We start from the raw sequence: 23,322 nt of genomic DNA on the forward strand, positions 1-23,322 counted from the left end.
GAGAGAGTTGGTAGAATCAAAGATGACAGGAAGGTCAGAAGCCCAGACAAGTTCCAGTGTGTCAGAGACTAAAAGTGGAAATCCCACAAGAAAACTGGGGTGCAGCTGAGATGGCTAGGGAAATAGGGGAGGAAATATGGACTAGAAGTTTCCTGGTCCTGGAAGCCCCATAATAGCATCCAAAGTTGTCTGTCTCTCTGTAGAGCCAAGTGATCTTGCAGAGAGCACCAAATTCAGAGTTCTGTAATGTGTCCTGGGGTGAACTCCTGCCCTCGTCCCACTTCAAGGGAAGAAGGAGGTCTGATGAGGAGAGAGCTGAGGCCCCCACTGCTCTGGGTCCCTTCCCTTCTTCCTGAGAGTCTAAATCAGGGGAAGATCAGAGAGTCCAGGGCTGTGCATCAACCTGGGGGTGTTTAACTGATGTGCGACAGATTGGAATTCATTGAATAGAGCCACTGGCTAAGCAGAGATGCCAGAATGGAACCAGGGGTTAGGAGAGCAGGGAAGGCACTGGACCTGCACACAGCCAATTCCAGTTCCATCCCTGGTACTGCCTCTGGCCCCTTGAGCACTGCCAGAGGGAACCCTGAGTATTGCTACCTGGCCTCCTTTAAAAAGGTGAGAAGCTCCACATTGATCCAGAAACAGACACCTAATTCAGCCTCCTGGCGGGGCCCATCAAGCCCCTTTGGGATTTTTGGGGGGGCCAAACCTGGCAGCATTCGGGTTGCTCCTGGCTCTGTGCTTAGGAATCACCTCTGGCAATGCTCGGTGAGGGGGGACCACAGGAAAGCTGGAGGTCAAACCCGGGTCAGCCAAGTGCAACAGCAAGTACCTTTGGAAAGGTTCTTTGGCTCGCTCTTTCTCTGACCTATGAGCTGCCTTGGTGAGGTCGAATTTAAAAGGCTTCCTGGGCTCCTATCCACTCCTACCTGTGCGGGCCCAGCTGAGCCTCTGCAGAAAGGTGAGTCGAACTCAGGTGAGACACAGTGAGTGAACTCTTCTCTCGAGTCAGAGCCCACAAAAACTGTCAGGGGCCTGCTAAGAACTTAGTCATGGCTTTGGTGTCCTAACACTGGGGACTGCCCTCTGCTAAGCCAATTGATGAAGAAATCCAGCCATTTCACTATAGCGCTTCAGCTCAGGCCTCTGATATAGGAATCATAAGGACTCCAATGAGATCTGGCCCTGCTCTTTTGTTTTTGTTTTTTAAGCTGGGGGCTGGAAAACTGCAGTCTTGCACATGTGTGGTGGCTCTGGGCTGGAGTTTAGGGCCTTACCAGTGCTCAAAGGCATGCACACCACCTCCTTAGCCATCCCCAAGGTCTCTGGCTCTGCCCCCACAGAGAGGAAGAGCAAGGACGACTCACCTCTTTTGCATGCCATTGGTCTTCCAGCTCTGGGCCAGCACCACGCTGCTCACCACTGGTTTCCCCCGCAGGGTCACGTAGTCATCAGTGAGATCCCCGTTGAAGTTGCCACACAGGCCGCATACCTTGTTCTGCAGCCGCTCGCTGATGCTGATCTTGATGACGTTGTAGCCGTTATAGTGGATCTGGATGTCGGGGCTGGTGTCGATCACTAGGAAACCCTCACTGCTGTAGATCCGAGTGGCCAAGCCCGTCACAAATGGGATGTTCACCTGGGTACCGTTTACCTGTCCAAGGAAGGATGAGTGGTCACGCTCAAGGTAGGGCTGGCTACCATGTAGAAAGGGCCAGAGCAGGGGCAGAGGCTTGGTAGCCACCTGGTCCCAGGCGCTCTTGGCTCTGTCCTGGTGGCAGGAAAGTGGTTGGGGGACACCGAAGAATCCAAGGAGCCTGGCTGGGACCCTCTAAAGCTCTTTTTGCCCACGGCCTAGAACTAAAGAGCAAAGAGAAGGTGTCCAAAGCACCGCCTACTGGGTGAGGCTGGTGGATACAACTGGCCCCTGGCCGAGAAGTTAAATGTACTGCCAGGCTGAGAGGTTGTAACAAATGTTCTGGGGTTCAATTTCACAGGAATGGATTTCTCCTTTCTACTGTTCCAGTCAGAGTTCCCGACCAACCCCTTATAGGTTCAGTGTTTCCCATGTCTGTTTTTTAGCCTGTAAGCTAGAAGATGACAGATATTCCCCATTTTGTAAAATGAATTGGACTTCCCTCATGCCAGAGTTCTGGTAACTTCTAGAAATACAAACTGCAGCCCACTTGGATAAGTGTAACTGTGGGGTTTCACCCAGCACCCAGGTCAGGCTTAGGGCCTAAGGGCCACCTTCTCACCTGCCCCCCATAGTGTTCTGAACTGTATTCTCAACCCAGTCTCATCTATGTGGGCTGATTGGCAAAAAGAATAAATCATACTTTCACTGAGGAGAACAATGATACGAAAACCTGGACTCCTCCCTCAGAGCTGCTAAATGCTGCCCATCTTATGCCCCATGCTGGCCACTGAGTAGTTTACAGACCCCTGGCACCAGCTGGGAAGAGCAAGGAAGGGAGATGGCACCCCTGAGGGCCGACTTGAGTATGGAGGTGGCACAGGAGAATTCCTGTACACGCAAACTCAGGTCAAAGCATGCAGGGGTTAGGCAAGTTGCTGATTCCCCCTTGAATTCCCGGTTACCCAAACATCACCAGATATGACCCTAAAGAACCCCAGATATTACTGGGTGACCCCCAGCACTGCAGGGCCTGAACAGCACCCCAATCTGGGATATTCACACTAAAGTACACCCCCAGTCAGCTGAGAGCTTGCCAGAAGTGGGTCTTGTGTGCTCCCCCAAATAAATTCAGCTGGAGGACCCACCAAAAAAAGAAACCTTAAAATTTTCCACATTCTGCCACCTGTTTTCTGTCATTGGGGAGCTTATTGTGGCATGCTTGGACACTAGGGTGTACCCTCAGATTTTTAATTATGGGTGGTTTAGAAAGAAAAACAGATGGGGGGTCTTGGCACAGGTGGGTAGAGCCAAGAGTAACTGAGACTCTTGGAAATAGATTTCAAGAGGCTTTGGGGGGGGAAAGAATATTGAGCAAATGCGGACTTGACTCTCCCATTATTCCTATATGTGCTATCAGCATCTCTGATGCCACTGTCCCTGGGCTGGCTGGGGTAGCTCAAGGCAGGGCCTGAAAGGCCAGTGGAAGTGGGGGGCACTCCTGGCCTGACTTGAAGGGCTTTCGGTGCACAAAATCACCTTGACGGTGTTTCGGTCACTGATGAGAATCTGTTCCTCATTGATGTAGAAGTAGATGGGCGAGATGACGGTGAGGTTGGGCGAGGACCACTTGTCAAAGTTGATGATGAGCTGAAAGGAGATGTCAGGCAGCTTCTGGCAAATGGTGGACAGCACAAAGGCACAGTTGGCTGGGAAGCGCAGGAAGGCACCGTCGAAGGTGCGGAACACACCGCCACCCGCTGCCAGGCAGTAGGAGGACCGGGTGGCAAAGCAGCCCCGCAGCCCATTGCGCAGGGCACATTCCTCGTCAGACTTGCACTGTCGAGGGTCGCACTGGATCAGGTTGCGACGGAAGCAGCGGCAGCGGCGGGTGCAGTCGCTGTTCCAGAAGAGCTGCTTGGGCTGCAAGAGAGGCGGGTGGATGGGCATGAAGTCGGCAAGGGAAGCCAGGGGTATGCTCTGGGGGCTCGGGGCCTCTGCATCTGGGCAGTGCCCATCACAGCCAGCATGTGCATGTGGCTCCCGGAGAACCAAGGCAAGAGGAAGATGGCCTGTGAGGGAATCATTCCAGCTCGTTTCGGGATTAACTATAAGAACTATATCTCTTTTTGTATTGTTGTGGTGTTTCAATTCCCTTTTTCCTGTCCTCTCTCAAACTCAGGTTGAGAGCTAATCTAGAAGAACTATGCCCATTTTCGGCTTATTTGATTGTTACCCCACTTTTTTTGCTTTTCTTTTCTTCAAACAAAACCACATAACTTGAACTATCTAGTCCCGCCTCTCAAATACAGGGGGAAATAAGGGAGGGTACCAGGACCAAATAGATATATGATCACTAAGTAGTAAGCTAGACACAGAGGGGACCACTTGTCCTGGCAGCCCTGGGGGTGAGGGTGGGGGATATGGGATGCTGGATGGGAATGGGGTGGAGGGAGGACAAACTTGGTGGTGGGAATTCCCCTGATTCAATGTTAATATGTACCTAAAATACTATTGTGAAAGATATGTAAGCCAATATGAACGAAATAAAAATTATATATATATATATATATATATATATATATATATATATATATATATATATATATATATATATATATATATATATATATATATATATATATAAAGAACTATCAGACCAGCCTGGAACCTCTGCATCAGGGCAAAGACCAGCTCCTGGGATGCTATGTCCTGAGCCCCACCTTCCCCATGGCTCCCAGAACATTCCTCGTCTCTTTCTACTCTGCTTCTTTTATACAGTGTCTCCCTCCACCTGACACTCTACTTTCTGGACCCTGGAGTGAGCCATGGGGAACTTCCTGTGGAAGGGAAGCTCAGAGGTTAGTCCCAGCTCTGTCCCAGCACAGACCTGGCTTCAGGATGTGTTAGTAGCTGCTGCTGCTGCTGCTATTCTGGGGAACTAGGCTTGAGCTCCCCGAAAAGTGAAGCAAGCATGCAACAGGCTGAGGCGGCTCCATCCCCCACACCTACGGGAGCAGCCCTGAGGCACTGCTGGGTATAGCACCCTCAAACAAACAAACAAACAACAACAACAACAAAAAAAAAAAACCCTCTACAAAAACAGGGTTCTGCTCTTCCAGAGACAGCTCCACCAGGTGCGATGGGGTTTGATCTGGAACTGTGGGCACATCAGTCTCGGAGATGACACCCCTATTCTATCCTCTTTATGCTAGGCAGAGGACACGGCCCTGTCTGGTCACTCATTGCCTTGTTCTCTCATAGGAGAAACTTATCCAGAGTGAAGAGAGATTTTCCAGGGCAAGCTTCTTCAACTTGAAGATACCTCTAGGAAGTGCCCGAGTCCTTAAAGGGGAGATGGTCATTTCTGGGACCATCTCCCTCTCTCACAGACTTAATCATACTCAAGGTACCTGGAGCCTCACAAATCCACTTCAGCCTCAGTTTCTTTGCAGGATAACGGAGCAACTGGTCCATCCCTTCTGATAAGTGTCAGACATTAGGGGGCACAGAACAGACCTTCACCTAAAATCGGAGAGAAGATCGGGGTGCCTGGCTGGCTCCTCCACCTCCTTTTCCCTACCTGGCTCGACAACTGGGCCTGCCCCTCAAGGGCTAGACGTGTTCTAGAAACAAACATCTAGGCTAGTTTGAACTGGGACGGGCTTATTTGTGCTGGGAATTCACAGCTTCAGAGAGAGGCTGACCAACTTGCTGCAGGGAGTGGATAATAACGTAGCTGCCCCGTGTTCCAAGCGCTTTGCTCTGTGTCATTACACTAACATGCTCCAGAGCAGGGGTGGCGAACACGCAGCTCTTGAGCCGCATTCGGCTCCTGGCTAAAATGAATGCGGCTCTTTGCCTCTTATCATTCTTTTGTATACTGTGGCTCTTTGCCAAGTTTGGATCTTGTTATGCTGCTTCTGAGGAGGGACCTCTGAGGAGAGATCTCTGAGCGCGTAGTCCCATCTCCCATCCCTCGGAAACAACTGCACGGGCCAGCGAGTGGGGGGACTCGTGTGTCGCATGTTGGGTCATATCTTGCCATTAGTTCTGAGTATGGAGGACGCAGCATAACCTCACCATCACTACAGGGTTTTTACCCTCACTCAAAATGGCCAAATGTAATATGTGTTTAATAGATTATTGTTAAAATTCTATGCTTTTGTGTGAGTGTTTGTCTGTTTTGGCAGGTCACTGCGTGGTGTGGCTCTCTGGCTCTCACAGTTTAAAATTTTGGCTCTTAGTGTTGAACTTGTTCGCCACCCCTGCTCTGGAGTCTCCAGAATGTTCTCCAAAGAATAATGATCACACAGTGGCACTGCTGGATCACTCAGTGAGGCAGCATCCAGTTCTATGAGTACCAGGGGAAGGATTTGCACAGCAACCCTGGGGCTGACATCATTGTCATAATCCCCAGGGCCCTGGGAAACAGAAAGGACAGGGGCCCCATGTCACTGAGACATGGGGCATCCATCAAATGTTTCCTTTTCAGATCTGTGCCCAGTTCCACCATCTCCAAGATCAGGACTGATTATTTCTCCCTCTGTCAAGGATCTAGCATACCCTTAAGAAAACAGAAATTGGCATTTCTAAAAGAACTTCAAACCCCATTCCAGTTTTTTCTGTCAAATGAAGCATTAACTAAATTTCCTTCTACCTTTCCAGTATTACAAATGCAACATTGGAAGACGTCCAGGACTGTGGCCAACTTTCCTTTTCTTTTGGTCCCCAGGGTGAAGGATTGTCCCTGTTCCCCAGTTCTTATTTTGACCTTTCAGTCCCATTTCCTTGCTTCCTTCCTGCTATTCCTTTTCATTTAAAATGGATTTGTTCTGTAGGGTGTTTTTTCATTTGTTATTTTTTGGGGGATAATTATGCTCTTGCTCTGGAAAGCGCATTTCCCATTTCTCTCCAGAATAAAGGCTTAAATTCCCTTAAAAGAGGGGAAATGGACCTGGCAAGGTGGCGTGAGAGGTAAGGCATCTCTAGGACAGACCGCAGTTTGATCCCCCGGCGTTCCATATGGTCCCCCCAAGCCATTGAGATTTCTGAGCGCATAGCCAGGAGTAACCCCTAAGTGTCAATGGGTGTAGCCCCCAATCCCTCCCTCCAAAAAGGGGGGTGGGAACTTCTCCATGCAGACAGCCTGATGGTCTGTGGACAGTTCCCCCCTTCCCAGAAGGTATGGAGAAGGGCTGGGGGTAGGGTCAGGCTACTAACTCAGCATTAAGCTGATAGAGAAAGATTTCCAAGGTCAAATGAGGGGAGAAGTTTCCCCCATTTCACCCAATGGTGTCTTCAGCAGCTGTGTCCCTAGAAGGGGTGGGGTGGGGCTGGTATGGGTACAGGAAAGAAAAGGGTGCAAGATTTGGCATAGTGACCCCTGGCACCCAGGGAAGCAAGGCTGCCCTTCCACCCTGCAAAGTTGGCATTTACCTCCTAGATGGGTCTCGACTCCCACCAATACACATTTCATGGGAGATACCAACTCCAGCCAACAGAAGCTTCCAAAGGAGTTTGCAGGAGAGGAAGACATAGAGACCCCCCCCAATGCAGCTGGGGAGGGTTGAGGGCAGAGTCTCACGGGAGGCCTTGCAGTGGGGAGTGGGCATTTGCAAGAAGGCAGGGGCCCCATGCCCAGCCCTGTGCCCAGGTTGCCTCCCTACCTCGTAGTACTTGCCATCGGCATAGCAGCCACAACTGTGTGGCAGGATGCAGCTCTTGCCATTGAGTACGTAGCCCGCGTCGCACTGGCAGCCTTCTACACAATAGTGGGCACATTCACTCTTGAGGCGGATGGCGGCACAGCGTGGCTGGCACACGCTCACGCAACTCTCGTAGTGGCTGTTGGCAGGGCAGGTGACCGCTGCAAAGACACATGCCAGGGGTCCTGTCACTGTGTGGGAGCTGGGACAGTGTTGGGTGAGATTCTCAGCAATTCCTCCCTGAAGTACAGGATCCAGGAATGAATATTCAGGGAAGTGGGTTCCTCCCACTGTCCATATCTTCTGGGTCTGGCCAACCTCTTCCCAAGGTCTGAAACACTGATAACTTTTAGGGAGTCCTTCTTCCCCCCAAAATGACTCATGTTCCATGAGCCTTGCTCAGTTGATCTCTTTTTGGAGGGTGTTACACCCAGCAGGAGTCAGAATGACTCCTTGCTCTGTGCTCAGAAATCACTTCCAAGGCCAGAGCGATAGGACAATGGAGTGGGCACTTGAATTGCATATGCTGACACAGGTTTGATGCCTGGCATCCCATATGGTTCCCTGATGCCTGCTGGGAGTAATTTCTGAGCGCAGAGTCTGGAGTAACCCCAGTTTCCAGATCATAGGAAGGAAGGAAGGAAGGAAGGAAGGAAGGAAGGAAGGAAGGAAGGAAGGAAGGAAGGAAGGAAGGAAGGAAGGAAGGAAGGAGGGAGGGAGGGAGGGAGGGAGGGAGGGAGGGAGGGAGGGAGGGAGGGAAAGAGGGAGAAGGAAGAAAGGAAGGAGGAAGGGAGGAAGGGAGGGAGGAAGGAAGGAAGGAAGGAAGGAAGGAAGGAAGGAAGGAAGGAAGGAAGGAAGGAAGGAAGGAAGGAAGGAAGGAAGGAAGGAAATCATTCCGGCCAATGCTCTGGCTAAGGATGTGTGGAGCCCTATGTGATACTAGAGTTCTGGTGGGGTTGACCTCATGTGAGCCCTTGACCCCCTGGATCTGACTTGTGTCAATCTGTAATCCTCGAAGCCTTTCCAAATGTTCTGGCCCCCCAATGTCCCTTTCATTTCAGAGCTGCTGTAGAAGTTTTTACTAATTGGTGGGTGGCAGGGCCTGGCCTCTGAGGTCCTGAGAGTGGTAGGCATGGCATCGCCTACCTATGCAGGCTGGAAGGACAGACAGAGGGAGGCAAGTATGCTGGGAGCCCTTGCACCTGCTTCTGCATCTCTTTGGGCCTTACCCCTCATGGTGAGGTGCGCACCCACAGCCCTTTCTTTGTGGCCTGCTGGGAGGAATGAACACTGCCAAACTTCAAGAAGTGCTTGGCAGAAGCTGAAAAGAGAATAGAGGGTAGGGTACTTCCTATGCATATTGCTGACTCAGGATTGATCTCCAGGACCCAGATGGTCCCCCAGGGGACCTAAGCACAGAAAACAGAGTAAGGACTAAGCCCAAGCCATTTTGGTAAGGCCCAAAATCAAACAAACAAGCATATGTTTGGCATCTGGATGTTAGCTGACCACTAAACACAGGCTTGCTCACAAGCTCCAGAAGCCATGAAATGCATCCTCTCAAGAAAAGCACAACAGCCATTCTGTGGGACCTTGGATTCTGTTCCACCTGCCTCATAGATTTTAAGGGTGTGTTTTTAAAATGACCTAAGCACAAATTGACTTCTGGGGAATAGAGTTCTCTATGGGTAGAATCATGTGACTATTATTGCTATATACTACATATTAAAGCATTTTCATTTAAAAGACCTCCATATTGCTGAAAGCACACACCATTTAAGTAAATAGACAAAGGAAGGCCACCTATGATCACTGTAGAACCTTAAAGTGACTCTCTCAGCACACACAAGCACCCGTGTGAGTGCCTGGACCTAGGCATGTCATTCCTATTTCCCTTCAATCTCTTTGGCTCTTGCCATTTCATGCTGCCTGGCATGACTATCTGGCACCAGACCCTTACTGCTGGCTCATCATCACATCAAGCCTTGAAGCTCTGAAAGGTCCAGGCTAGGAAAGGAGGAGCAACCAGAAGGAATGAGAGAAAGTCCAGAAGGCAGGTGTGTCCAAAATTAAGAACTTTAGACTTGGTAACAAACATCCCCAACTAAGCTGCGCAAAAGACCTGAATAGACATTTCACCATGGGAGATGGAGTTGCCAAATAAGGATGTCAAAATATGCTCCACATCACTAATCTTTATGAATTGTGAATGAAAACCGCACTCTTTATTATTTTTAACTGTTTACTTTGTTAACTCTGTCTTGCCATGTGGAACAGAGAAGAACCAAGTGGTCATACTTAAGAGGTTTTGGGTGTCTTTTTTCGAGAGTGTTCTTGGGGACAGAGCAACAGTCACATCTGTGCTTCACATGTGATGCCCTCAGTCTAGCTCTCGGCTCTCTCCACTCATGGGCCTGGCCCTTAGGAGCTCAGAATGGCTCTGGAGTTTGGGGGTGTCTCCAGACCTCAACTTGTAAAGCTGAAGGCTCCAGAGGCCAGTTTGGACAGTCACCCCACAAACAGGACACCTTACTCAGGGACAAGTCTGGACATGATGTTTTTGGCTTCTTTTGCCTCCCAGAAACAAGTGTCCAATTATGGTTTCCATACTACCACATGCATCATGCCATGGTTTCTGGTGCTCATCCAAATGTCCCTCTCTGGGAATAAAGGGAAGTTTATTTCTGGAGACCACTATGGAGCCTTAATTGTGAGCTCTATGCATCTGTGCACAGCTTCCCCATATATTTATACCTAAAAGAGATTTGCTCCAAGTAATGAGATGGAGACAGAGAAACAAACCAGCCGGACTGGCCCAAAACCAAGGACAGCATGTGTCTTCCCTGTCCCCTCCTCCTGCTTCCCACTCCAGAAGGGCCAACCTGCCAGCAGTCAGCACACATTTCTCATGTGTAGACTCCAAGCCAAACCATACCACTCAGACCCAGTGACCTCAGGTAAGAAATGGCACTGCCCTGAGTCTCCAGAACTAAATGGGTTGAAAACACATGAGCTGATAAAGGGTTTCGAGCTGCCCTTAGCTCAGCATGGTCCCTAATGCAATAACAAGGCACTTAGCAAGCTTGGTGGGCTCCAGGCTCTCAGGCAGCTCATTAGAGCCTTCTGCAGCAGAGACGGCTGGGCACAGCATCCTTGGGGGTGACAGAGGACCAGTGAGAAAAGTAGAGGCTCCGCCAAGCCCTCATGCTAGTCCAGGGGCCTCAAATCTTTTTTTCTAATACTCTCTAATGTTTCATACATGCAAAGATCTCCCGGGGTAATGTGTGAGCTGAGGGATACAGGAACCAGTTAGAATTAGCAGCAATGTCACCTGTCCAGGCATTTCTGGCATGAAGCTCACTGGCTCACCCCTACACCCCTTAGCACCTCACTAGAATCCCACCAGCCCTCACGGAGCCTAGCAACCACCCAAGTTGCCGCATCTCCTGCCATGCCCAGCCACACATGAACAAGTAACCAGAATCCTTGTTTCACCATCAGGAAACAGAAACTGTGGGAGTCCCTCTCTCCTGGCTCAGTTGCAGGTGACAAAACCCAACCCCAGAGGCACGACCTTGGGTATTCTCTGCCACTCTCACTTCTAGGAGCTGAGCAGGCTGCCTGCCCCACTAGAACCCCACATCTGAGAAGCCAAGAGGGGGTGCAAAGGCTGGAGCACACACATATGCTCCAGAAGGTCAATCCCTTAGCCCACAATGCCCCTTAGCCCACATCCCCCAAACAACAGAGCAAATACAGGGGGTCACTCACTGCAGGATGTGTAGTTCCTCCATCCAGTGACAGCGATGCCCTGCGTCTGGCACGTGCTGGCATAGTTCTGCAGCCAGCCGCAGGCCGTGTGCTCAGCGCCACCGTCGATGCAGGCATCCAGCAGGCAGTTCTTGTAGAAGAAGGCAGGGTTGACTTTACTGTGGCACTTGGTGAAGCCGGCCAGGGGGCTGGGGATAAGGCCGCAGAGCTGCTGGGCCTTGGAGAAAGTCTCCACCTTGGTGCAAGTTGGGCAGCGGTCACCACAGCCCACCTGGCAGAAGGTGTCCCTCTTCACCCAGCTCTGTGCAAACTCGCTGACGCTGGCAGCCGGTAGGCCCAGGGGCAGCTGCAGGTCATCATCGGGGTCACCGTTGTAGCGACCACACAGGCCCTGCGTGCTGTTCTGCAGGCTCCGTGGCAAAGTGATGGACAGGAAGGCCCTCCAGTCGTAGACCACCTTCAGGCCGAAGTCCGTCTCCAGGACCACGTGGAAGCCGAAAGAGAAGATGCTCACCTTGCCGTGGCCCAGCTTCAGGGGCAGGTACAGCCGCTCGTGATTGACCTGCCAGGGACAGTGGGGTGAGGCACACACAGAATGGGCAGGGGCCCCACCTTTGCTTCTGTGTGCATCTGGCCACCTCTGTAAGCTGAGATCTGTGCAGGCCTCAATGACGACGCACCTCCACACATTCACTAATGCCCCTATTTGTCTCCCAGCCTCCTGTTTCCTTGACATTGTTTCCCCCAGGAGTTCAAATTGTTTTCTCCAAGGTAATGAGAGGGTAATAAGAATTCAATTAGAGCTCAATGAAAACCCCCAAAGCTCCGATTCCCAGGTCTCTTATTTTCAGCACGACTGGGGTTTTATTTGGGGTGCCTGTAGAGTCGTTTGTTCCCCCTCCCAGGTACCTGCATTCTTCCGCTCACTCTCTAAGCCCTGTTCCCCAATCTCTCCATGCAGAACCAGCCCAACTCAGCCTGGATACAGTACAGAGGGGGAGGGCATGCACTAAATGAACCCCAAGCAGAGGGAAAGACTGTGGGATGGCCTCTCAACACTGCTGAAGTCCTCAGTGGCCTTGGGAAGAGGAAAGGGAGGGATGAGGTGGAAGGGTGGCTGTGATGAGGAGTAGGAGGCAGGGACGCCTAAAGGAGAAGGTACCAGATCCTGCCAGTCCTACATGAGGGTGGTAACAGAGACCAGGCTCAGAGTCAGGGGGCAGAAGACTTTGCAGCCAATGGGAAAGTCTGGACAGAGCTCCAAGAGGGGAAAAAAACCAGAGAAAATGTGATGAGGAACGGAACCAAGATCCACGGTACATGCATGTGTTTACAGAAATGTAAACACATGTGTTACAGGAGAAACAGAGGGAGACCCATAGCCAGGATGCCTGAGAGGTCACCAGGAGGTGGAAGAGGGTAGGGTACAGGAGTGCATGGATGGACATCTGGAGGTTGTATGAGAGAGAGATCAGTCTGGGGAGTCTGAATTCTCTCCAGAAGGCTTTGGATCGGTGGCTAGTCCTTGAGGGACCAGCTGGGGGGTTCCCTAGTGGCCTGGCCCCAAATCCTGTCTCTGCAGGCAAGATTCAGGGGCTGGAGCCAGGTTGAGGGATGGTGTATTCCCCTAGAAATGGGAGTCCTGAAGTGACCCAGCCCATCACTGGGGCTGGCCTGCCTCTTGTCAGGAGAAAGCCTCTGAACCCCCATATCACAACCTTCCCTCCCTGAATATGAGGGTGCTAAAAAGACAAGGGGAAGAGTGAAGCTGAGGAGGGGAGCAGTAGGGCTGGAGAAAATCATCCCCAAGTATTGCCTCCGTGTATGGGTTGTAACAGACAGCACAGCTTTCCTTTACACTGACCTGAGATGCTTCATCAGCTTTGCTGAGGTCCTCAAACATTTTCACAGACATTTCACAGACACCCTCTTTTTTAGTGTCCCACCTCTTGCTCAGCCTCTGTGGGGTTCTTCAGGCTCAGTCCCCTCCACTGCCCCCAGCCCATTCAGTTCTATTCCCAGGCTGTGTGGGCTCACCTCATTGTCCCTGGGCTTGGGGTTAGGGTGTTGGTGACATGTCTGTCTTGCCCTCAGCACAGGACAAGTTACAACTACTCAGTCTAAGACAGCCAGAGATACTCCTGAAGGAGGGCCCTACTAGTACGAGCATGGTAGGGAGGGACAGAGTTCTGGGGAAGTGGGGGACCTACAGATTTCCCTAGCCTGCCCCATGATATTGTGGGAGGCAGTGGGACAGAAACGGAGCTGAGGATCCCCTGGACTCTGGAAGTGGATTTTTTTTTTCACTCTCCTCTCACTCTATCTAGAGTGCCAAGCCTCGACTGATGTCCAGCCCCCCCCCTGACCAAGGCCTTTTACCCTGTTCTTCTGAGGTACCCCCAGGAATCACTTCTCATCACATCCCTCCCCACAAATTTTATAGCTCACTCCTGGCTGAGTCCTCCCTGCTCATCCTCGGCCCCTCTTAGGAGCAGCCACTTTTCTTCTCTCCAGGAGAAAGAATGACTAATAATAACATAATGGGGAAAACAAATGCAAATCACGGACCTGCCACAGCCAGACCATTTATTAATAATTTGCTGTGAATATGCACACCACTCCGTATGCTCCAGAACCTTCCATGGATCTCAAGCCCTGTCTTCTTGCCAGAGACTAGAACACCACAGATTGTTCCCAGCTGGGACTGAAGCCACTGGGGTGACTTGGAAAGAAGGGCCCTGCAAGGGGTGACCCCCCACCCTTTTATCATCAATTCCTGTAAGAAGGTAATCACTTCCTCATGAACCCTGCAGTGACATGGAATTGCCTTCGCCTCAGCACCCCCTAAAATACAGGTGGAAGTCTCAACACTGGCATCAGGATGGGACCCTGATCTGGAAATGGGGGCTCTGCTGGGGTGGGGTCAAGTGGATCCGTCCAAGGATGTGCACCTGAAGTCAGGTCAGGGAAATAAGGCAGGAGGAAGTGAACTTGGAAACCCAGGGGTTGACATAGGAGTGAGGCTGCCTCCAACCCAGTCACACACCGACGCACACCCCAGATTGTTCAACAGCCACTTTCAGACAGGAGAAAGGGCCCATAGCAGTGAATTCGGGTCCCAGCCAGGATATGAACCCTTCCCTGGACCCAAACTCCCATTGGCCCTGCTTTTCTTTGAAGCTCCCCACACTGTGGTCCCACCCCTTACTCTGAACCCCAACCCCTCTGCATGGCCCCACCCCTACCTGAAGCCCTGCCCTCTGTGGCCCTGCTCCTTTTAAGTCCCACCATCCCTGTGGCCACGCCCCTCCGTGGAGCACTGCCCCTTCCTTGGCCCCACCCTCTCTGAAACCCCACCCCTTCCCTGGCCATGTCCCTCTCCAAAGCCCACCCTCCTCATGTCCCCGCCCTCTAAAGCTCCACCCTTCTCTGAAGCCACGCCCCTTCATGTGGCCCCACCCTTCCTAAAGCCCTATCCTCTCCATGACCAAGCCCCTCTGAGGCCACACCCTTCATTAGAGCCCACCCCTTCCCATGGTCCAGCCCCTCCAGAAAGCCCCACCCCTTCCATGGCCATGCCCTTCTCAGAGCTTTGGCCACGCCCTCTCTAAGGCCCACCCCTTCTGTGACACGCACCTCTAAAGCCATGCTCCTTCCCAGGCCCAGATGTTTACTCACCAGCACCATGTGCTTATAGGCCCTATGGATGACAATGCTGTGGCCCCTCTGAGGCCACACCCCTCACCAGACCCCCACTTCCACTGGCCACGCCCCTCTCTAAAGCCTCACCCGTTTACTGACCACGCCCCTCTCTGAAGCCCCTCCCTTTCAATGGCCACGCCCCTCTCTGAAGTCCCACCCCTTCCCATGTCCAGATGTTTACTCACCAGCACCGTGTGCTTATAGGCCCTGTGGATGACGATGCTGTAGCCAAACACGGTCACGTCCACCTGCTTCACCCACAGAGCCAGCGAAGGGTCCCGATCCTCGTTCCTGGCCGTCACGGTGAACTTGGGCAACAAGTCCAGGACGGGCCTGCTCCCAGTGGTGCACAGGATGAGTGGGCAGCTGGTCTGGAAGTCGAAGGCGAAGCCATCAAAGGTGAGGTAGTGGCCGTAGCCGGCCACGATGCAGGAGGCATCGGTGCGGGGCTGGCAGTAGTGGAGGCCGTCCTCCTCCAGGCAGAACTCGTCGTCCCTGCACGGCAGGGTCTCGCAGTGGACGCTGTTGTCGCTGCCATTGCAATAGCAGAAGATCTGGCAGTCCTGGTCCACCCAGAAGGTCTCGTTGGTGGCCAGCAAGTGGCCCTCGAAGTTGCAGCCGCACTCGCTCCGGCTGACACACTGGCTGCCCTGCAGGGCATAGCCCTCGTCGCACTGGCAGCCTTCGGAGCAGCTGTCCACGCAGATGGGGCCCAGGGCCAGTGTCTCGCACGTCTCTGTGCATGCCACACACTCCTCGAAATGACTGTTCTCCGGGCACTCGAGAGCTGGGGAGACAAAGAGGGTAGGCTTGAGCTGGAGAGGGGGTCAGGGTCAGAGGTGGCCTAGTTGATCATCTGCAGCGCTCCTATGTGTGGCCAAAGATCTCATCAGGGAGGGAGGCCACAGATCCACAGCATCATCAGGGACGGAGGCCACAGATCCACAAAGCAAAAAACAAAACAAAACAAACCAAGAGTGCTGGACTCCTATGCACAGAGTTAGTCCCAAATAGTGTCTCGCCTCCCCACCCCACACACACCACGGGGGCCGCCAACAGCTGTGCCCACCAGTGCCAGCTCCACAGCCGACAGCTTCGCTCTGCCCTCTCCTGTGGGCTCTGCCTCTGGTGGCTGGTTCCGTGCTGATTAAATGTGTCTGCGTGGAAGGCTTCTCGCATTTGTCTCTAAATTATGAATGTTATAACTCTGACTGCAGGTTTATGGTGATAGCAAATAACATGACTTATTTAAACGGCTCGCGCTTTATGACTTATTGTGTTGTCTGGCTTTGTCTGAAAGTCTGGAACAGACCGATGCGAAGTAATAAACTTCCCTATCCCCTGAAAAGCCCTGGTGAAAACACTTAATTGGAGAGCCAGGCTCTGTCTGCAGGAATACTGCTTAAAAATACCCAGACAGGAAATAGGGTCTGCCTGTCTGGGGCAGGAGAAGAGTGCATCCAATTTGGACCCCTAATTCAATCTCACCCCCTCCAGGTTAGCCTCTTAGAACCTAGAGACCCAATTCACCCAGTTGGGCACATTCAGGTCCTGCTCAAAACCTTTACAGGCATGGCCAGGAGATGATGGTGGTCTGTCTGTCTACGTCTGTCTCTCCCTCTTCTCTCCCCCACCTCTTAAAAAAAGCCTTCTGTCTCTGCAGGCCCAGAAGCATGTAGGAGGTGATATGCCATTCTTAGTAATGGTTCTGGCTCAGGCAAAGAAGGCACCAGCCCCATGCCACCACATTCATTTCCAAGCAAAGCCACCCAACCAAATTGCAACACAAAAGCATCTAGAGACTCACTCTGGGTTTGGGGGAGAAGGAATAGGGGGATAGAGAGGGAGGAGAGGAGAATGGGGGAAGGGGAAAGAAGGGGGGAGAGAGGCTACAGACACAGCTTGAGCGCTGAAATGCACCAAAACAGACCAGTGGTCTCAGACTCCAAATGGACAGCAACACTGAATGGTAGCAGGGAGAGTGGCTGTGTAGGAAATGGAGATGGGGTAAGGACCTCAAAGGCTGGGAAGTGGCATTGAAACTTAAAGCCAGGAGTTACCCCTGAGCCTGCTGGTGTTTCCCAAATCCTCTCCCCCCAAAATAAAGAACTGAAGTGAGTGCATTAAGACAAAATTAACCTTATAAGCACATCAAACTACTGCTAACAGACGCACAAAAATTTCTCACAATAGTCTCTTAATGACATTGGATCAAATGCAATTGGATTAAATGACTCTGAGGTTAGGATGCCACTCAGACTCAGGGTGCTCCTTGGAAGGTTGGATCCCCCAAATCCAGCTTCCTCAAAAGACATGCTGGTGATTAACATATTAATTTGAAGTTAGGCTTCACAACAGCTGCTGTGAATTGTTCCCCGGTGTGGCCAAGGCTCAGCAAGGACATAACCACCAGCTCCTAGTAATAATAATATTCCAGTATCCCAGATCTTGGTTTCTAATAACATTATTCACCAGTTGGAGTGAGGGCAAGGAAGGTTAAGAAATAAATGTGGAACATTTTATTATGCAGAAGTTAAAAAAAATGCTCAAAAATGTTAATCATGCTAAAGAGACTTAGGAGGCCAACCATGAAGGGGGTGCCAACTCTGTTATCATTTTCAATTATAGCAAACTTTGAAAATAAGCAATTAGGGCCAGACTGAAAGCATAGCAGGGACGGCATTTGCCTTGCATGCAAATGATTCAGGTTTGATCCTCAATATCTCATATAGTCCCTTGAACCTGCCAGGAGTAATTACTAAGCACAGAGCCAGGGGTAACCCCTGAGCATCTCTGGGTGTGGCCCCCAAACAAAAGAATATAAAAAATGAAGAAGAGGGCCCAGCATGGTGGCGCAATGGGTTAAGGTATCTGCTTTGCCCATGCTAGCCTAGAACAAATCATGGTTTGATCCCTTGGCATTTCATGTGGTCCCCCAAACTAGGATCGATTTCTGAGCGCATAGCCAGGAGTAACCCCTGAGCATCACCCAGTGTGGCCCCAAAACAAAAAAAAATGAAGAAGAGCAATTATAATAATAGTCAACAAAATAATGTAATATAAAATATAAACCACTAAAAATGAGTAACATGTCTATTGGGTAGGAGAGATAGCCAAAGTAGATAGACAGATGGATTGAGTAAAGACATGTAAGTGATAGCTGTTGATAAGTTGATGAGGGATTGTATGGATATGGAGAGCTTAATGTAGATATCTGTGGGTGGATGTATAGATATTGTTGTATGGTGGTGGATGGAGGGATCTTGATGGATGAGTGTTACCGGATGGATGTGGATAACTGGATATATATATCCATAAATAACCATATCTAATCCATATATACATATATGGTTGTGGTATAGATGTGGCCGGATGAGTGAGTGGATGTGTGGAAGGATGGATCTGGTTGGACGAATGGATGGGTAGATGGAGAGATGGATGTGTACAGACTGATGAGTGTGGGCAGATGGATGGATATGGGTGATGTGGATGGATGGATGATGGACGGATGTGGGCATATAAAATGATGTGGATGAATAGATGAATGATTATAAATGTTTGGATGGATGTTTGATAAACAGGTGACAGGCAACAGAAGAGAAAGGAGGCTCTTGCCTGCAACACAATGACAGTGTCTGACTGGTGACAGAGAAGAGTGTGTGGGAACAGAGACCATCAGTTGTATATGACACACTATAGATTAGTCCAAGTAGACTCATTCTTCAAGCCAGTGTTCTCCCTTGAACATGTATCTCACTTGTTTGTCTCCCTGTGTCTTTGCTTCTTTCTTGAACATATTTACCCTCTTTTTTCTCTTCTCACATCTTTCTAAATAAGTTAAAAAAAGAAGACATTGCTTCACTAAAACAAACAAAAAAAAATACAAGTAAAAAGCCTCTAGAGCTCCAAATCAAGTCAGGAGAGTCTGGTAAAGTGCCAGATTCGTTCTTGCACTGTGTCAAGACTCTGTCCTTCATTCCCGATTCCAGCTGTGCCTCAGTGGTGAGAGAAAAGCATCATGACTAAAGAAAAAAGATCATGACTAAAGAGAGCCATCCCTCCATATTCACTCATCCAGCAACATCTGTCTGTCCCACAACCATATATATCTCCATTTATCTACATCTGTCTAGTAACACTCATCCATCAAAATCCCTCCACTCACAACCATACAACCACATCCATACATCTATCCACAGCTATCTACATTAATCTCTCCACTTCTATCCAATCACTTATCTATCTATAGACATCTATTACTCACATCTTTTTACTCAATCATCCATCTATCCACTTCAGTTATCTCCTACCCAGACATATTACTATTTTTCAATATATATATTGGTCTTTGAGCCATACCCAGTGACCCTTAGGGGTTATTCCTGCTATGCGCTCAGAAATTGCTCCTGAGTTGGGGGATCATATGTGATGCTGGGGATTGAACCCAGGTCCATCCTGAGTCAGCCGCATGCAAGGTAAATGCTCTACCGCTGTGCTATCTCTCTGGCCCCATCAGTGGTTTAAATTTTATGTTAGATTATTATTATTATTATTATTATTATTATTATTATTGGTTTTTGGGCCACACCCGGCGATGCTCAGGGGTTACTTCTGGCTGTCTGCTCAGAAATAGCTCCTGGGGACCAAATGGGATGCCGGGATTGGCTGCTTGCAAGGCAAACACCATTGTGCTATCTCTCCGGGCCCGTTTGTTGAATATTTTTTATTTTAATTGCTCTTCTTCATTTATTTTTTTCTGGTTTGGGGCCACACCTCACCCAGAGGTGCTCAGGGGATACTCCTGTCTCTGTGCTTAGTAATTACAGCTGACAGGCTCGGGGGACCATAAAGATCAAACCTGAGTCATTTGCATGCAAAGTAACATCCCCTGGATTAGGGTTCATTATGCTGTACATAGCTGTGCAGGGGGAGAGGCGTGCCTGTCCCCTGTGTAGGGGGCACAGAGTACCTGGTCTTAGGGAGACACTCAAAGCAAATGGGGCACTGTTTCTAAAAAGAGGGTGCCTTCTTCAATAACAACCAAATCCTGAAGAGCACAAAAGCTAAAGACAAGCAGATTAAGCACTGCAGTGCAACATGAAGCTGAAGCCAGGCAGGGCTGCTTGAATTCAGTGTGGCATTCAGGGGCTGTGTTGCCACCAAAATCTGAGCACCAAAGACTCTGAGCACCTGAGACAGCCTGGTATGAGGGGAGAAGAGAGAGGGATGGCTCTCTTTTGAAAGGGCAGACACAGAAGCAAACTGGGAAAAAGAACAAGGAATATTTCAGATCCTGACAACTTTCCTGCAACTCTGAACTTCCTCCAAAGAAGTCAAAAGAAACATGTTCAGAAGAAGAAATGGCTGGAGGAAGGAAGATAAGCAGGAGAGGAATGGAGCTTCATGGCCACCCTGGTCTGGGCTGTGGGCCAGTGTCTGGGGAGGAAAAGAAAAGGTGCTGATAGTCTCTGGGTCAGTCCTGGCGGCAGGCCCAGGCCCACCCTCCCTACCTGATATCCTGGGTGTCACATGTCCATCCCTCTTGGCTACTTTTCTTTTTTTGTTTTTTTGGGCCACACATGTTTGATGCTCAGGGGTTACTCCTGGCTAAGCGCTCAGAAATTGCCCCTGGCTTGGGAGGACCATATGGGACGCCGGGGGATTGAACCACGGTCCTTCCATAGCTAGCGCTTGCAAGGCAACCACCTTACCTCTAGCGCCACCTCGCCGGCCCTTCTTGGCCACTTTTCTAATTACTACTTGTACTGAAACTGCCCTGCTGATGGGAGTTAGGCACTCTGATGGGAATTAGGGGACAAGATAAAAGGCCAGTAACACAGGGGGCCCTTCCTGGTCACTGTTGGCCCTGGGAAGTCCCACTTCATCTGTGCTGGGAAGGTTCCTGCCTTCTATCTATCATCAGTGCACAGTTTGCCAAGAGAGGATGCATCAAACAGCCCTCAGAGACTTCCAGCCCTTTACTAGATAGAAAAAAGCACAGTTAATGTTCAACCTTGAAGAGCTCTTGGGAGCCCCAGAGAGAAAGAGCCCCCTGAGAGCTGCAGAGCCCCCTGATGATAAGGGGGGGGTGCAGCCTTTATGGCCTGTGAGCTCAATTACAACAGGCAGCAAAGGGGCCAGAACAATAACAGAGCAGGTGGGCATTTGCCTGGCATGTGGCCAACTTTCAGCACCCCACAGGGCACCCCTAAGACAACCAGGAATGATCCTTGAGCAAAGTACCAGAAGCTCTGAAAACTTCTGGATGTGGCCCAAACCCTCCAGCAAAACAAAACTAAAAACAAAACTAACAACCCAACAAGCAAGGAAGACCCAGCATTTCTCTCACTACCCAGCTCCCAGTGCGGTCCCCTGTTCCACTCACGGCAAAAGTCGTAGGTCCTCCAGGGTCCCACCTCCACGTCAGCATTCTTGCATGTGCTAGCATAACGGGCCACAGAGTCGCAGAGCTCGGATTCATTGCCCCCACTCTGGCACAGGCGGAAGAGGCAGGTGCGGTAGTAGGCAGTGGCATTGACCACACCATGGCACTCCAGGAAGGAGCTGTTGGACGGATCGTTGATGAGGCCACAGCGGGTGCGGCCACGGTAGAACTTGAGCAGCTCCGAGTCATTGCCACAAGCCTTCAGCAGGTCCCCACACTCGCCATTGCAGATCTCCTCAAAGGTGGCCCAGCTCTCCAGGAAGGCAGCCAGGTTGTCAGTACACTTGCCATTGGGCAGGCAGAACTCGTCACTGGCATTGGCGTTGAAGAAGCCACACAGGCCACCCGTGCAGTTGAAGTAAGCAGTGGAGAGGCGGATGGTCAGCAGCCCCACATCTGAGTACTGCACTGCCACCAGGCCCTTGGACTCCACTGTGGTGCTATTCCTGTGGCGGTAGATCTCCAGCCTCCCTGATGGGTGGAAGAAAGGCAGCTCCACTTCCTGGCCATTCACCTGGAGAAAAGCAAACCCCACCAGTGATTACAGATCTGCCACTGAGTCCCCCTCAAAACTGGACTGTGGGGTCAGGACTTTAGAAAGGCCAATGACAGTCTTCAAGCCAGATTCAACTATCATTTCCTGGAGCCTCTCTCCAGACTCCCAGAGACAGGGCTGGAGTGATAGGACAGTGGGAAGGGCATTTGGCTGCAGTTGATCCATATGCAGTATTCCATATGTTCTCCTGAACCCTGCTAGGAATAAGCCCTGAGCACTGCCAGGTATGGCCCCCAAACAAACAGGCCCCTCCAGCCCCAAAAGGCAACACATTCCGTTTGTGTATGTGAGAGACCAAGTATGGAACTTGAGCAAATGCTATCTTCCTGCCATGGTGCCCTCTGCTCATGGGGACCCTCCTCTTCTCCCCACTTCCTCACCCACTCTTTCACCTCTGCCTCCTTTTCTTGGGTCCCACCCCACCTTGGACTCATCGTTCTTGTCATTGAACCCGACTCTCTGCCACAGGATCCTGGGGAACAAAGACACAGTTCCTGGGTGTGTTTTATTATTTCTGAACCTACTTCGCATGCTGTCCTAAAATGCCTGTGAGGGAGAAGGGGATGCTGTAGAGGACATCATGGGGGCCACCCCCTGCACTACCACACAGGGACTTTCAGCTATAAATATGAGCTAGTGTTGTTTAGGCCTGGGCTTGGTCTGTGTGTCCTAGGGAGCTTGTTTAACCTCCCTGGGCCTCCAATTCCTCTTCTACTGCAAATTAAGGGTACATTATTATTTTCCCCAGAGCACTCGTGTTCAGGTTGACCTGGAGGGAAGCCTAACCTGAAGTTAGAGAGAGCCAGTCCCACCCTATATGAAATTATTTATTAATTTTGGTTTTGGGGCCACACCCAGCAGTGCTCAGGAGTTACTCCCAGCTCTGTTCTCGCAAATTGCTCCTGACAGGCTCCAGGGACGATATGGGATGCCAGGTATTGAACCCGTGTCCGTCCTGGGTCAGCCATGTGCAAGAGAAATGCTCTACCGCTGTGCTATACCACTCCAACCCCCATCTGAAACTCTTGCTTTGTTCTTTCCTCTGCTAGAGACACTTTTATTTGGTGCTTGTTAATCACTGAGGACTCCTCTTAGTGCCCCCATCACAGCCACCTGGGTTCCATTGGCAGTCAGAGGCAGAAAGGCCAATGGGATCCAGAGCAATAGCACAGTGGTAAGGGCATTTGCCTTGCATGCCACCAAATGGAACTCTGTCCCTGGCATTCCATAAGTCCCCCGCATACCACCAGGAGTGATTCCTGAGTACAGAGCCAGGAGTAACCCTCGAGCACTAGCAGTTGTGGCTCAAAAACTAAAAAACTAAAAAAGGCCAGGCCCAGAGAGATAGCACAGCGGCGTTTGCCTTGAAAGCAGCCGATCCAGGACCAAAGGTGGTTGGTTCGAATCCCGGTGTCCCATATGGTCCCCCGTGCCTGCCAGGAGCTGTTTCTGAGCAGACAGCCAGGAGTAACCCCTGAGCACCGCCGGGTGTGGCCCAAAA

General features: G+C 50.8%; 1 protein-coding gene across 1 annotated transcript in view; it reads right to left on the reverse strand.

Moving 5' to 3' along the window:
- The window catches only part of TECTA (tectorin alpha), a 60,885-nt gene that overhangs the window by 10,174 nt on the left and 27,389 nt on the right, over positions 1-23,322 (reverse strand). Inside the window, 7 exon segments of the mRNA XM_049777912.1 lie at positions 1,075-1,082; positions 1,364-1,657; positions 3,179-3,562; positions 7,309-7,508; positions 11,119-11,680; positions 15,006-15,607; positions 21,206-21,779. Of these exon segments, the coding sequence (XP_049633869.1) occupies positions 1,075-1,082; positions 1,364-1,657; positions 3,179-3,562; positions 7,309-7,508; positions 11,119-11,680; positions 15,006-15,607; positions 21,206-21,779 (2,624 nt within the window).

Source organism: Suncus etruscus, chromosome 8 (genome assembly GCF_024139225.1).
Source record: "Suncus etruscus isolate mSunEtr1 chromosome 8, mSunEtr1.pri.cur, whole genome shotgun sequence".
Classification (NCBI taxonomy): domain Eukaryota; kingdom Metazoa; phylum Chordata; class Mammalia; order Eulipotyphla; family Soricidae; genus Suncus; species Suncus etruscus.